Source organism: Citrus sinensis, chromosome 5, assembly GCF_022201045.2.
Source record: "Citrus sinensis cultivar Valencia sweet orange chromosome 5, DVS_A1.0, whole genome shotgun sequence".
NCBI classification, from domain to species: domain Eukaryota; kingdom Viridiplantae; phylum Streptophyta; class Magnoliopsida; order Sapindales; family Rutaceae; genus Citrus; species Citrus sinensis.
This window is the reverse complement of record NC_068560.1, coordinates 24,197,221-24,212,912: the sequence shown is the minus strand read 5'-3', so window position 1 is coordinate 24,212,912 and position 15,692 is coordinate 24,197,221. Positions and strand designations below refer to the sequence as shown.

The window sequence follows — 15,692 nt, the reverse complement described above, 5'->3', positions numbered from 1 at the left end:
TGATTTCAGGTTGAATGGTGGAACAGTCCTTTATCCATGTCGTTGCAGGATATGCCGTAGCCAGATTCATTTCTTAGCGTTAATTGTGGTACCAAATTTCAATTTGTAGGCACTCCCAAAGACTTTTCAAGTACCAAATTTTAGTTAATTAATTAAAGATGCATGTGTGAATCAGTAATCATGCTTGTGCGTGCGTGCCTTGAGTTAAAATGCATTGGAATGCTCAGTGTTTTGGTTGTTATTTTTATTTTTATTTTCTAAATGCATTAGTCTTTTTTATGTTAAATGAACCAATTTATGACTAACATCTAATCTAAAAGGTTACTGAAAAAATTAAAAAATTATTCGTTTATTAACTATGAAAAATTTCTATTTTTTCCAAAAAAAAATTTAAAAAAAAAAACTTCGGGCTTGAAATAGATCAATCATGTTATAAAGTTGAATATTAATCATAGATTGTTGAAATAGATCAAAGTTTATGGTTCTAAAGTTGATATAAGAGGTTATGAGTTCTAACGACGTTGATTAATATTATTACATTTGGTTTTAAAAAAAAAAATTCTCAGACTCAATAGATTGTCTTTGCACATTTACAAATACTGAATGTGAAATGCCAAACAGAAACCAACATTGTGTAGAGCACTTTCATGAGAAGCAATTTGTCCACTTTATTTTATGCTTCTCTTGCCCAACATGGAGCTGTACAAAATTAATGTTGAAAAGATTTGGGACAATCAACTTCCAGATATGTTTTCTCGCTTTCAAAGTCTAATACAACTAATACAATTCTTTCGTTACAATCAACAAAGTCCTTCCCTTGTTTACATCCTTTGATCTCAATTACAATTCGCTCCTGTTTATTGTGCTCACCATTGCGCTGTTTGTTTCGCAGTTTTTGCCATAAACTCTTTTGAACTTTCAATCTTTTAATCTCAACAGCGCTTGGCATCCTTTGATCTCCAGCTTGTTATTTAGAATTGCTCTGCTCCCTATCTAATCGTCCTGCTGTTGTCTCTGTTTTGTTCTGTTCTGTACTGATTCTTGTAATTTTCTTTTTCTTTTTTAACTTTTTTCTACCCTAGATTGTTGTAGTCGCTTCACTTGTGTTTAATCTCTCAATGTCAGTTTGCTTCCTAACTAGTCAATTGTTCAGTGTTCCACTTCTTGTATCTGAGGTTCTGTTTCTGTGTTATTAGTTGTTCTGTTTCTGTGCTTTTAGCCTTCAGATGTATAACTCCTATTTTAATATGAATGAATGTACGTGTGTTTTAGACTTGAAAATTCTGAGAAGCTTCTGCTATGGCAATTATGCCTTCAAATTCCCATCTTTGGAAAGATTAGTGATGGATGGTTGCCCCAGGCCCATTGTGAAGATTTCTGTGGAGGAGAATTGAACAAAAACCCAAATTGGACGTTGGACTTGGGAGTGTGACCTCAATAAGCCATACAAAAGAAGTCTTAAAACAAAAGGTACATATTCGTTAATTTACTAACTATTAATTAAGAGATATTGATTGAAATGTACAATTTCTTTTTTTCTTTTTTTTCAGTTTGTTTAATTTGTATAATTTTTTATTTTGTCAAACTGTAACAATTTCATTGTTTTAGTGTTGTGTATATATTGGCTTCAGTTTTTATTGATTGTCACTTGAATTTGATATTGTTAATCATTGTATTCTTCTGATATAATGAATGGAAAAGATATAGTTTATAGTGTTTTTTTCTTTTTTCCCCCAAGTCGGCATGATATTTGCTGTTGATGAATCAATATTCAAGACCAGAAAAAAAAAAAAAAAAAAAACGCTGCGTTTGCTTTTGGAATTCCTCATTTGGGTCCTCACGTGTTTGCACCACGTGCATCACGTATTCTGACCAAGTCAAAGGTCAATTAAGTTCGTATTCTGACCATGTTTATTCATGGGGTAAAGATCTTCTCTTAGTTTTATTTTCTCTCTCAATCTCTTCTAGTCAAATGAGTGGTCAAAATTAAATTTTAAATTTTAATATTGACAATCATCCTAATTCTTTTCACTTTATTTACAATTAAGCTAATTTTTTAACTAGATTTAAAAGAAATAGTTCAACTCATTATATTGTCATGGAGGGTGTGGTTTGTTTTTTGCACTTTATCATATTCTCTTTTGCTTTGTACATCCTTCCAAATACCAAAATAAATCTTAGCTAAATGTTTTACTTTTATTAAAAAAATAAAATAACTTTTTTTACCTCTGCATGGTCCCTTCATTGTTGCACATTATTTTCTTATGAATATTGAAAATTAGTATATTAATTAGTACACAAGAGACCTGAAATAGTTTGTCTTATCGTGTAATTTTCTTTTGTTTTGTAGTAAATTTGTCTTTTTTTTAACCCAGTAGTAATGGTGTACTAACTACTAACTGCCATATTAATTGTAGTAAGTATATCATTACTGTTTTTTTTATTGGCATAGCGATCATCTCCATTTTCAAAACAGATATATAACAATATAAACTGATTTCATCTTTGAAGAATTGTCTTGAATCTTAAAAGGAAAAAAAAAACATTAACTTTGGCTAATTATGATTTTCACAAATATTAGTTTGCTTCTTTATAAGTGAATGTTCATCAATTTTTTTGGCAAGTATGATTGACCATTTATGCATGTTAAGGAATATAATATATTCTTTAGATGCTTCAGTTCGTTAAGTTTGTTAGATAACTAAACTGGTGATCTGGCAGCAAGTTTGTTACTTGTAATTAACTTTAGCCCAAGTATATGATTTTGATGCTTGTAGAATGTTCCAGAGACTGATATAAAAGGACTTGTAATTAGACTTAATATGTAATGAAAACGATCATGATCATCTGATCTGAAAATTTTCTTTCAATGCTTAACTTTCTTTTTACTCTTTCTCAGTAACCAAACGTTACAAACTGGTTAAATAAACTTTGATTATGCATACCAAGTATTTGGTGAAATGCTCGCAAGAATTTAAAGACTGTTATACCATTGCTTCGTCTTCCACGTTTAACTTTTCCTCAAAGTGAAGAAATGGAACATTTAAAGATTCACATTTCGGAAACCTTACCAATGATTATTATATGTACATTCAACACAACAGCTTTAATCGAAGCATGTTTACGAATATGATGGCTTTAACTTTAATTAACATTAAATTATACATGGTTGAATCAGCATTATTGTTCCTGGATTTTCTTCAATGGGCGGAAAGGAATTTCTCTCCTTGAACTTTTAGCAAACTATTATTCTTCTTTGTAGATTTTAATATTTAATTTTGCTTTTTAACCACTCAAGTATTCAGGATTTTAGGTACCAACTCACATCACAAATATTCCGTTCTGTATTTCAACATTTATAATCTTTGGGCAATTCTGTGGAGATGACAAAAGACATCGAGAACTGGACCAACTTCAGTCACCAATTTATTTCATTCTTTTATCTTTTATTTAATTATTCTTTGCTTCACATCTAAATTTAGCCAGGGGACTTTGGCTTTTCAGCAGAGCACTTAAAAAAAAAAAAATGGGTCGCTTTTAACTTTTGTTCTCATCCTTGAATGATGTTCATTGCCCGCCACAGTAAAAAGGTTAAAGAAGATGACAATTGTCCATCATGTATCTTCACTTTAACAAAGCTTATTAAGTGTGGATATTTTATTCCTTCATTGATTCTTTGTTGTAATTGTCGAATGTCATTCTTAATTAAAACATTGGCAAAGAATTAATTTTCTCCTGCCTCTTCTCCATTTTGTAAATCATTTAATATCAGTCATTAATTCTTTGCTGTCACTCTCAATCAACAAAACCCTTTGCTTTATTTACATCCTGTAATTTCAAAGACACTTTGCTTCTTTAAGTTGATATACATTCACAAATATTGAACGTGAAACGCCAAAAGACATAAAATGAATGACCCACGCCGCAGGTTAATTTTAGTCTCATTTACATTTTTTTTCTTTTTTTCTTTTTCATTTACTTTTGACAAAAAGGAATTCAGATAGAATCAATTGTTTGAAACTTAGATGAAGACTGTTCAAAGTTGGAATGATTCGAATTATTAATTCAAATTGAGTGAAATTTATTGTTAGTAAGTTCTTACTAAAGATATTTGATATAGAGACTAATTTTCAATTGACTGAAGATTGTCCATCAAAATATTTTTCATTTGCAGAACATTTTGTTAATTATATAAACTTACAATATTATAATGGAAAATATCAACATGTAGTCTTAACAACGGCAAAGTGGTTAGGATTACAAACACGAATTTTTCATTTTGAACCAAATTAATTATACAAATGAATACATAGGCTGATAGGCTCTTTAGCACTTGGAATTCGTCATTTGGGTCCTCACGTGTTAGCATCACTTATACTGAGCAAGTCAAACGGCAGTTAATTTCGTTATACAAAGAGGGCGCGAGAAAGAGCTGGATTCTGTTTTATGGGGGCCAACTCAACTTGTTAGAGAAATTGTGGTTGGTTTAATTTTTTCTCAAGTTTTGTTCTTTATAGAGTGATATACATCTTCTAACCTTGAATTGGATAATCAGAAATGGAGTTAGTTTAATTCTTGGATGGAAAGTAGGTCACATCGTGAGCGAACCAACAAAATTCTTATGTTGTGATTGTCCTTCACTGATCTGTTTGATTGCTTTCTACTATTGAATTAGAGTTTATACAACTTGTGCTCATTCTTGAGTGTAAGTTTTTGGTCTTGGGGTTTCCGTTTGTGTGTATGATCAATTGAAACCCAACATTGGTATTTATGTTAGAGCGGTGTATATCATCAAAATTTTTCAAAAACAATATAAAAAATATAAATTTCACTCTTATTAATTCATGAGCACGAAGACTCAATTTATACAAGTTATTTAGAATATGGAAAAGGAAATGATACAGTTAGCATAATTTGAGAATAATGATTGATTATCAAAGATTGAGTCAATCAATCTTTCTTAATAACTAATTAAGATAGAGACAATTAATCATTTGATTAATTGTTTTGATTCCATCAATATTGCTTGATTCTTATCATATCAAGCATTGGATGAAATGCCCAAAAGACATGAAAGACCATCCTCCTCTACTACCGATTTATATCCTATTATTTTATTGAGGTACTATAACTTTTGAGTTGCAGTTACTGTAACTATAAAATAAAAGTTAATAGTATGTGGTAAAATATAATTTCTAAGTAATAATTTTAACAAAAATAATAAATATGTTATACATTTCTCATCATAGAAGTGATTGATCAAATCAACTTAACTTCTAAACCACAAAACTAGTGTTTGACAGACAGGGCCATAGTCTTATTCCTATATAGACCTTTTTTTATTGTTTTGATTTGGTTAAAATCAAACATAAATGGTTCATTGATCAGCAATTCATGCAGCTGTGTTGATCAGTTGACCAAACAGAGTTTCCACGTCCTCCCCCCCGTATAAATATTACAGATATATACAAAGCTTTTTGACTAAGAAATGCTTGCAAGAAATCGACCCACAATACAAACACGGTTTTAGCATATTAGCCTGCTTCATCTTCCACGCTTACTTTTCCTCAGAGGGAAGCAATGGACATTTAAAGTTTCGCGTTTGGACAAGACAACTTCACCGATGCGTGTTGTATGTATATTCAGCACAACAGCTTTAATCGAAGCATATTTACGAATATGATGGCTTTAACTTTAATTAACATTAAATTATACATGGTTGAATCAGCATTATTGTTCCTGGATTTTCTTCAATGAGCGGAAAGGAACTTTTAGCAAACTATTATTCTCCTCTGTAGATTTTAATATTTAATTTTGTTTTTAACTACTCAGGTATTCAGGTTTTTGGTACCAACTGACATCACAAATATTCTGTTCTGTCTTTCAACATTTATACTTGGTCTATCATTACTAGCATAACAAATTATCGTAATTAAAGCTATCACCTTCTAATCGTTTGTCTTTATTTACTCATTCTTTCTCTTCAATTCTAAATTAAATTAGCCAAGGAACTTTGGCTTTACGGCATAGCATGCACTTCAAAAATAAAATGGGTCACTTTCAACTTTTGTTCCTTTCTTGACTTGTTGAATTTGTGGAGTGTCATTCTTAAAACTTTTCGCAAACCATTATCGCTTAATACCAGTCATTCGACTGTTGAAATCAACAAAATCCTTTCCTTATTTATACCCTTGTGATCTCATATATATTTCGCTCCTGATTATTGTGCTCATTGTCTGTTGCTTTGTTTGTTATTCAGCTTTCTACCATCAACTCCTTCGAATTTTTAGTCTCATCCATAATCTCTGTTGCCCGCCTTGGTAAAAAGTAGAAGAAGACCACAAACCATTATTCAACCAACCCTTTCCTTATTATATCCACTTTTCAATCAGAGACACACTTTGCTTCTGTTTATTATGTTCATTGTTGTTTTGTTGTTCCGATGTTTCCATCAACTCTTTTGAATCTTCAATCTTCTGATCTCAACAACACTTGTCCTCTGTTTGTTGTAATCTTTAACCTTGTTATTTGATTTTGCTCTGTTCTGCGTTCTCCATCTATACACTTGTCCTGCTGCTCTCTCTGTTTTATTCGGTACCTGCTCTTTCTGTTCTGTGTTCTCCATCTATACTCTGCCCCATTATTTCATAGTCACTCGTGTGCGATCACTCAGTTTGCTTCCTATCGAGTCAATTGTTTTTCCAAAGTTCTATACAGAGAGCGAGAGAGAAAGGAAAAGGCTTCAACAGAATGGCAGAAATCATTCTCGATATTGTTGCAGAAGTTGTAAAGTGCTTGGCTCCTCCTGCATATCGCCAAATTGGCAATTTGCGTGACAGTGAATACACTAGCATCTTACAGAATCTCAAGACTGAAGTTGAGAATCTGAAGTCTGAGAGGGTGAATACAGAGCGTAAGGTTGATGAGGCTGAAAGAAAAGGGGAAGAGATTGAAGAGAACGTTGAGAATTGGCTTGCAAGGGCCAACAATGTCATTGAAGATGCAGATGAATTTACAAACGATGAAGCCACTGCAAATAAGCATTGTTTCAAGGGGTTGTGTCCTAATTTGAAGACCCGCTGTCAACTTAGCAAGGAAGCAGTGAGGCTGATGGAGGCTATTGTCAAAGTCCGGGAAGCTGGAAGATTTGATAATATTTCTTACAGTATCATTCCGGAGGATAACTTGCTTATGCCTAACAAAGACTACGAGGCCTTTGAATCAAGAATGTCCATTCTGAATGAAATAACTGATGCACTAAAAAATGGGGATGTTAACACGCTCGGGATTTATGGAATCGGCGGCATCGGAAAGACGACGCTAGCTAAAGAAGTTGCTAGGAGAGCAGAGAATGACAAGCTCTTCGATCAGGTGGTTTTTTCTGAGGTGTCTGAGAGTCAAGACATAAGAAAGATCCAAAGAGAAATCGCAGATAAATTAGGTCTCAAATTTGATGAGGAGAGTGAATCGGGTCGGGCAAGAAGGCTTCATGATCGACTGAAGAAAGAGAAGAGGATCCTTGTAATATTGGATAATATTTGGGGAAATCTTGATTTGAAGGCGGCGGGAATTCCTCATGGAGATGATCACAGGGGATGTAAAGTGCTGTTGACGGCAAGAAGTCTAGATACATTGTCAACGAAGATGGATTCTCAAAAAAATTTCTCAGTTAGCTTTTTAAAAGAAGAAGAAGCTTGGAGTCTATTCAAGAAGATGGCAGGTGATTATGTTGAAGGTAATGAATTGAAAGAGGTAGCAAGGGATGTGGCAAAGGAATGTGCAGGTTTGCCTGTTGCCATTGTGACTGTAGCAACGGCGCTAAGGGACAATAATAGCTTATTTGATTGGAAGGATGCATTGGAACAGCCAAGAAGGCCTTCCTCAACGAATCTTATGAATGTACAGCCAACTGCATATAAAGCCATAAAGTTGAGTTACGACAAATTGGCTGGGGAGGAGCTCAAGAACATCTTTTTGCTAATAGGATATACAGCAATAGCATCCATTGATGATTTGTTAATGTATGGTATGGGAATGGGATTATTTCAAGGTGTGAATAAGATGCAAGTAGCACGAGCTCGAGCACACGCATTGGTGCACAAACTCAAAGCTTGTTGCATGTTGCTCGACCATATAAGCCAGAAGAAAGGGTTGTTTTCCATGCATGACGTCGTTCGCGATGTTGCCATTTCAATTGCATCTACTGAACAAAATGTTTTTTCGGCGACAGAAGATCAGGTTAGTGGTTGCAGGGAATGGTCGGACGAAAGTGCAATAAAGCTATACACTTCAATAGTCTTACATGATGTCAAGACTAATTTGCTTCCTGAAGCAGTGGAATGTCCTCAACTCGAACTTCTTTATATACGTGCTGATAAGGAATCTTCATCATTAACAATTCCAAACAATTTTTTCGAGAGGATGATACAGGTCAGAGTTATAAACGTGAGTTACATGAATCTACTGTCACTGCCTTCATCACTTGGTCTCCTGTCAAACCTTCAAACCCTGAGTTTGTATAATTGCAAATTGCTTGATATAACTGTTATTAGAGACTTGAAGAAACTAGAGGTTCTTTGCCTACGAGGTTCTGATATTAAGAGGTTGCCTGTAGAAGTAGGTGAATTGACTTTGCTAAGGTTGCTTGATCTGAGAGATTGTAGGGAGCTAGAAATTATCCCACCAAACGTTTTATCAAAGTTATCCCATTTAGAAGAACTATATATGGGTCCTAGAAGCTTTGACAAATGGGAGGTGGAGGTGGAAGGGGTCAAGAATGCTAGCCTACATGAGTTGAAGCATTTGATCTCTTTAGAATTACAAATCCAAGATGCCAACACTCTTCCGAGAGGCTTGTTCTTGGAGAAGCTGGAAAGGTACAAAATACTTATTGGAGGTGATTGGGGATGGGAGTACGCCGACATCTGGTGTAGAGAATTCAAAATCGATCTGGATTCCAAGATTCGGTTGAAGGATGGGCTGATCCTGAAACTGCAGGGAATTGAAGATCTTTGGTTATCTGATTTGGAAGAGCAAGATGTCAATTATTTCGTTAATGAATTAGACAAAGTGGGTCCTTCACAACTCAAGCATCTCTATATCAGGGGTTCCCACCTCACCCTCAATCCGGCAGAGTCAAAGGTATGATCATTCCTAATTTAAATAATTGATATGAGAGGATTCTTTTGGTGTGTGTGTAGATAAATGTGTGAGTGAGTGTCTGTGTCCGTCTGTGTGTGTGTGTCTGTGTGTGTGTCTGTGTTTGTGTCCGTCTGTCTGTCTGTATGTACGTACGTTAGGCTAAAGCTAGAAATTTCTAGTGCATCACAGTATTTACTAGTAATTAACTTTGAAAAGTCTTCAAATATTACATCATCCTCATTTTCAAAGTAAACAATTTTGCAAAAATCTTTAATGTTCGCAATTTAATTAATATTTTAATTTTTTAGCTTCATAATCATACCATTTTAATCTTTTAGCTTCAGAATCTACCTCCCTAAAAATAACATAATGGCCCTTGTACTGCATGAGCTTCATGCTTTATAATATCCTTCTTCTCTTTTCTCTCAATAAAAATATATCTATATCTAAAATTAATATTAAGAAAAAGTGAAATTAATGGTCTAATATATTCTCAGCACTCTTACAATGTCATATTAAAGAGCATGGCCAAGTAGTTTTCAAATAGCTGTGTTTGCGTAACCACCTCAATCTGAATCTTAAGGAAAGAAACAGAGTACTTAAAAATAAATAAATTTAGGCTTTGCCCATTCCCTTGCCTTGAAAAAATTATTAAGAGAATATTTATTATTTATCTAATTTAAATCCATAGTTAGAGGTTTAATTTTTCATATTTAATTTTTATTTTGAAATTAACTCTATTAAAGTTTTATTAAAAAATCTGAATTATGAAATCCAAAATATCAAATTTGAATCTAATGCTAAACTAATTGAGCTAAGTTTTAAAGATCTTCTGTCTATCCTTTAAGATTGTGCTCACAATTAAGTTTATGCCTAAAATTGAGACACCTTCAATGTCAACAGAGACAAGAAGAATCAGCAAATGATATGCGGTCCCATGAAATCACCTTGGAGGACAATGTCAATAGTTCTAATACACTTTTCATTGAGAAGGTCAGTTATTAATAATCCAATGGTTTTAATAATTCTCTATAACTTTTTTGTTTGGTATATTCCTGTTTGTCAGCAAATATGACAAGAGTGATTAATAATTATATTTCACAATTATTCAAAAGTTTTCTTCAAAGTGTTGTAGGGTGTAACAAATACATTCTCAAAGAAAAGTAAAGGTACTTGACGCAACAAGTGAATTAATAATAATAACAACAACATCATCATCATGTTACGAAATACTAAACATGTTGTAATTAAATAAAAAAACTTTGGCCAGTAAATTCATTCATACTATGACTTGTCATTTTCTTTAATATATATGTCTTTAGAATACATATGTCGATTTAGTGAGGAATAATTTGGAAAACTTGATTAACGGTTGTTTGTACGAAAGACTGAAAAGAACTTTGACAAGAGAAAGAGTAATTTTATTGATTTGTATATCAACAGAAATGATTGTTACTTGTAATTAACGAGTTAATTTTTTTGATCGAGTAGGTTACATTACCAAATTTGGAGAACTTGGAGTTGCATTCAATAAATGTTGAAAGGATTTGGCAAAACCAAGTTGCAGGCATGTCTTGTGGTATTCAGAATTTAATGCACTTGACCCTATACAACTGTGTAATTTTAAGATGTCTATTTTCACCTTCTATAGTTAGCAGCTTTGTTCGACTCCAGCGCATTGAGATAGAAAAATGTCGCGTCTTGGAAGAGTTAATAGTCATGGACAACCAAGAAGAAAGGAAGAACAATACTGTAATATTTCCTCAGTTACAATATCTGAAGATGTATGATCTTGAAAAGCTCACAAGCTTCTGCACAGGAGATTTAGATATTCTTGAATTTCCATCCTTGAAAGAATTACGGATATCTAGATGTCCTGAATTCATGGTGAGATGTACTAATATCTTGACAAAAAAGGTACGTACAAGAATCTTATAATCAATTTTTCAATTCTTATGCACGTACGGTGAAAATTTATGTTATATAGCTGAAGAGTTAAATTGCCCATTGTCTTCATCACATGGTTTCTTCCTAAAAGTCAATTTCTCAGCAACGTAACTCTCAGATTAGTATACAACATTCATTCATGATTTTAATTATTCTGCATGTTAGGTGTATTATTATTATTAATTTGTAAAAGGTAAAATTTATTGAATAAATATATTGCATAAGCTAGTTGCAACCTATAATTCCCTTCTATTTTGTTAAATTTCCTTCAAAGTGTATTGTATTAATTTTCTGAACTGATCCATCTTCTTCTTCTTTTTTTCCTCGGTACGGATTGATTGCCCAGGTTTTCTCCAATTTAGAAGAATTGATAGTTGATGCAAAGCATATAGTAACAAACAAAAGTGTATTTTCAGAAGACTTACTTTGCAAACTTAAATGTCTGGATGTGGAGTTTGTTGATGAGTCAACTACTATTTTATCACTTGATGATTTCCTCCAAAGACTTCACACCATGAGAGTCCTCCAAATAGAAGGATCTGACGCTTGGTTGTCAAAAGAAGAGGTTGAAAATGGGATAGAGGTAATCATAAGAGAAGCAAACAAGTGTTGTGATCTGAAGCACATTTGGAAACAAGAGTCCTCCATTTTGAACAACTTGCTTATTCTACGTGTAAAGTCGTGTCACCATTTGATCAATCTAGTGCCATCCTCGACTTCCTTTCAGAATCTTGCAACTTTGGAGATATCGTATTGCAATGGATTGAAAAACCTATTAACATCCTCAATAGCTAAGACTCTGGTGAGACTCAGAGAAATGACAATAGAATCATGCGTTACGATAGCAGAAATTGTACTGGCAGAAGATGCCGCAAAAGATGAGGTTGTTGCTTTCAGTGAATTGAGGGAGTTGAAGCTTTTAAAAAATGCAAAATCTGACAAGCTTCTGCTCTAGCAATTGTGCCTTCAAATTCCCATCTTTGGAAAGATTACTGGTGGATGATTGCCCCAGTATGAAGATTTTCTCAGGAGAAGAATTGAGCACACCCATGTTACACAAAGTGCAGTTGAGCAGTTGGTACGAAAAACATTGGATTTGGGTGCACGACTTGAATACAACCATAAAATACCTATATCTCAAGAAGCTAGGTGAATTTCTTCAGTCCCAGCAATTTCAAATTTCTGCTCCTGCGCTAAGTCTAAATCTCCAATCTAAGTTCGAAATTTTGCCCACGATGGTTGCTGGGGTTTGGTCAGATGACAACAAGGTGCAGCTGGAAGCAACTACTCTGTTCCGAAAAATGCTTTCATTTGATAGGAATTCACCAATTGAGAAAGTCATACAATCTGGCGTTGTCCCGCGCTTTGTTGAGTTTCTTATGAGGGAAGACTATCCGCAACTGCAGTTTGAGGCTGCTAGGGCTCTTACAAACATTGCTTCTGGAACTTCGGAGAATACGAAGGTGGCGATCGACCACGGTGCTGTTCCAATATTTGTGAAGCTACTTGCTTCTCCAAGTGATGATGTCCGCGAGCAGGCTGTTTGGGCATTGGGAAATGTTGCTGGTGACTCGTCTAGATGCCGTGATTTTGTGCTTAGTCAAGGGGCTTTGATTCCATTGCTGGCAGAGTTAAATGAGCATGCTAAGCTTTCAATGCTAAGAACTGCCACATGGACATTGTCTAATTTCTGCAGGGGCAAGCCACAGCCACCATTTAATCAAATAAGGCCAGCTCTTCGGGTGCTTGCACAGCTTATTCGTTCAAACGACGAAAAGGTCTTGACTGATGCCTGCCGGGCACTCGCGTATCTTGCTGATGGTACGAATGACAAAATTCAAGCTGTGATCGAGGCAGGTGTCTGTCCACGACTTGTTAAGCTCCTTGGTCATCGATCACGCTTAGTGCTCACTGCTGCCCTGCGGACTATTGGAAATATTGTGACGGGGGATGATTTCCAGACTCAGTGTATAATTAACTGTGGTGCACTGCGGTACCTTTTGGGCCTGTTGATCCATAATCATAACAAAAGCATCAAGAAGGAAGTATGCTGGATTATTTCAAATATTACAGCTGGAAACAGGGAACAGATTCAGGCGGTAATTGATGCTGGCTTAATTGGTCCCATTGTCAATCTGCTTCAAGATGCTGAATTTGGTACAAAGAAGGAGGCCGCTTGGGTAATTTCAAATGCCACCTCGGGTGGTACTCACGAGCAAATCAAGCACCTTGTGAGAGAGGGGTGTGTAAAACCATTGTGTGATCTCCTTCCATGCCCTGATCCACAGATCGTCACTGTTTGCCTTATAGGATTAGAGAACATTTTGAAGGTCGGGGAAGCTGAAAAGAATACGGACAACATTGGGGATGTTAATCAGTATGCCCAGTTGGTTGAAGAGGCTGAGGGATTAGAAAAGATAGAAAATCTACAAAGTCATGACAACAACGATATCCATGAGATGTCAGTAAAGATTCTCGAGACATACTGGTGTGGCCGTGTGGTTGGTCCTCAGCCTGGTTTAACGTATGCAGGGAATGAGGGGGAAGATGCACTGGGCAGTAATGTGATAGCCAATGGTAAGGTCTATTAATTATTATTATTATTACTACTTCGAATCGGCTTTCAGATTTTAAAACAACGCTCATGATCTTGTTTCTTTCACTTGATGATTTCAGGGTGAATGGTGGAACAGTCCTTTATCCATGTCGTTGCAGGATATACGGTAGCCAGATTCATTTCTTAGCATTAACTGTGTTAATTATTAAAGATGCTTGTGTGAATCAATAATCATGCTTTTGTGAGCGTGCCTTGAGTTAAAATGCATAGGAATGCTGGAGTGTTTGGGTTGTTATAATGATGAAACTAGCCATTAAATGAGCATATAATCATTCTAATCATGCAGATAATTTAGTATTTTAGTAGTAAAATTCATTGGAGTAGCGTTCGAACAATATTCGCGTCATTCCTGCGGAAATTCAATGTACATGAATGATACCCATTGCATTTATTTTTTTTTTAAAAAAAGATTAATTTCTCTGCAGAGATTTTTTTTATATACATTATGATTTAGAATATAAGAGTTAAAAATTAGCACTTAAAAACTAATATATTTCTTTCACCTATTAAATGCGAACATTATTATAAGCATGAACTAAAAACTAAAAAATATTAGATGTTATATTATTTTGCATTGATTAAATAAAATGCTTATGATACAGACTTGAAACAAAAATATTTGTTGATGGGAACTTTTTGGAGCATGTATGATGGAGTGCTCATCTAGTCTAAGATTTTGAACTTTCTTAAAGTTTGAGAAAGCTGTTACGCCACACATATATATCATATGATGTAACAACTTTTTTGAACTTTAAGAGAGTCCAAGATCTTGAATTGGATAATTTCTCATATATGATGTTACTTGCAAAAGAATTATTTTTATTTTTATTTTCTAAATACATTAATTTTTTATTTTAAATGAACCAGATTATGACTAAGGTCCAATCTAGAAGGTTACTGACAAAATTAAAAATTTATTCTGTTATTAACTATTAAAAAATAACTATTTTTTTTCCAAAAAAGTAAAGTAACTTTGGGCTTGAATTAGATAAATCATGTTATAGACTTAGATACCTAAGTTTATTGTTCTAAAGTTGATATAACAGGTTTTGAGTTCTAACTGTTAAGGATAAATTAAAAGTCAGCTCAACGTCAGCTCAAGTCAGCAATAGCTCAGCATTAACATCAGCTCTACGTTAGTTCAGAATAACAAACTTTGATGATGTGGCTGCTGAGTTAGCAAGTTAGTTAGAATTAAGCAGAGCTGTATTTTCATTCTGTTAGTTAGTTTGTTTACTTGAGCTTGATTAAAGCACATGCTATGTGCGTGAGTAGAAAGTTCCAGATAGATGTATAAATAGGTTTGTAAATCAGTTTTCATCAGAATGAATATACGTTAAGCTCAGTAAAATTTTCTCTTTCAAGTCAACACTTTCTTTCAACTTTCTCAATAGCCCAACAACTTTGTTCTACAAATTAAACTTTGTTTTGGTATCAGAGCCTGAGATCACTCATTCTCGTGGCTTCATCAAGCTTAAGTACAAATGTTTCATCTTCATTTTCATCTTTCACGTTCACAACTCCGATCAAACTTGATAGATCCAACTACACGATATGGAAATCACAAATTTTGTCTTCATGAGTACGAGTAATGAGCTGGAGAATCTTCTTGATGGTTGACGACCTTGTCCTAATCAATTTCTTGCCATTGATTCAACAAATCCTGATACTGTTGCACAAGAAAATCCTGCCTATGCTGCATGGAAGAAGCAAGATCAAATACTTATGAGTTGGCTCTTATCCTGCATCAGTGTTGAGATCCTTAGCCCTGTGGTAACCTCTAAAACTTCTCACGAACTTTGGACTAGCTTAGAACAACAATTTGGCTCAGAATCTGCTGCTAAAAAGGTTCATCTAAAAATGATGCCGAATAATCTCAAGAAAGGTTCTATATCTATGATTGAATATTTTAGCAAATTAAGATTTGTGACTGATGAATGAGTTGTTGGAAGTCCAGTCAGCTCATTAGATTTTATCACACACTTAA

The 15,692-nt window shown here is 34.3% G+C and overlaps 3 protein-coding genes across 5 annotated transcripts in view; all 3 read left to right on the top strand.

Moving 5' to 3' along the window:
* The window catches only part of LOC102629151 (importin subunit alpha-1-like), a 106,300-nt gene extending 106,122 nt beyond the window's left edge, over positions 1-178 (top strand). For all 3 annotated transcript variants that reach the window (XM_052442528.1, XM_052442527.1, XM_052442525.1), the window contains exon 5: positions 10-178. In XM_052442528.1, coding sequence (XP_052298488.1) covers positions 10-14 — 5 coding nt within the window. In that variant the 3' untranslated portion in view covers positions 15-178. The remainder of the gene's footprint in view (positions 1-9) is intronic.
* Positions 179-6,321: 6,143 nt separating this feature from the next.
* On the top strand, positions 6,322-8,735 carry LOC127902360 (disease resistance protein At4g27190-like). The gene is made up of 2 exons (XM_052441267.1): positions 6,322-8,616; positions 8,664-8,735. The coding sequence occupies exons 1-2, from the start codon at positions 6,751-6,753 to the stop codon at positions 8,733-8,735; spliced, it is 1,938 nt and encodes a 645-aa protein (XP_052297227.1). The 5' UTR covers positions 6,322-6,750.
* A 2,689-nt stretch (positions 8,736-11,424) lies between these two features.
* On the top strand, positions 11,425-13,958 carry LOC127898685 (importin subunit alpha-2-like). Its single transcript, XM_052442186.1, has 2 exons — positions 11,425-13,665; positions 13,765-13,958. The coding sequence occupies exons 1-2, from the start codon at positions 12,015-12,017 to the stop codon at positions 13,767-13,769; spliced, it is 1,656 nt and encodes a 551-aa protein (XP_052298146.1). The 5' UTR covers positions 11,425-12,014; the 3' UTR covers positions 13,770-13,958.
* Positions 13,959-15,692: the final 1,734 nt, after the last annotated feature.

Bases quoted from the DNA above. Each gene is read 5' to 3' on its own strand.
- LOC127898685 (XM_052442186.1), top strand. From the start codon at position 12,015: ATGCAAAATCTGACAAGCTTCTGCTCTAGCAATTGTGCCTTCAAATTC.
- LOC127902360 (XM_052441267.1), top strand. From the start codon at position 6,751: ATGGCAGAAATCATTCTCGATATTGTTGCAGAAGTTGTAAAGTGCTTG. The intron at 8,617-8,663 runs GTAGGTGAATTG...GAGAGATTGTAG, and splicing joins TTAAGAGGTTGCCTGTAGAA to GGAGCTAGAAATTATCCCAC.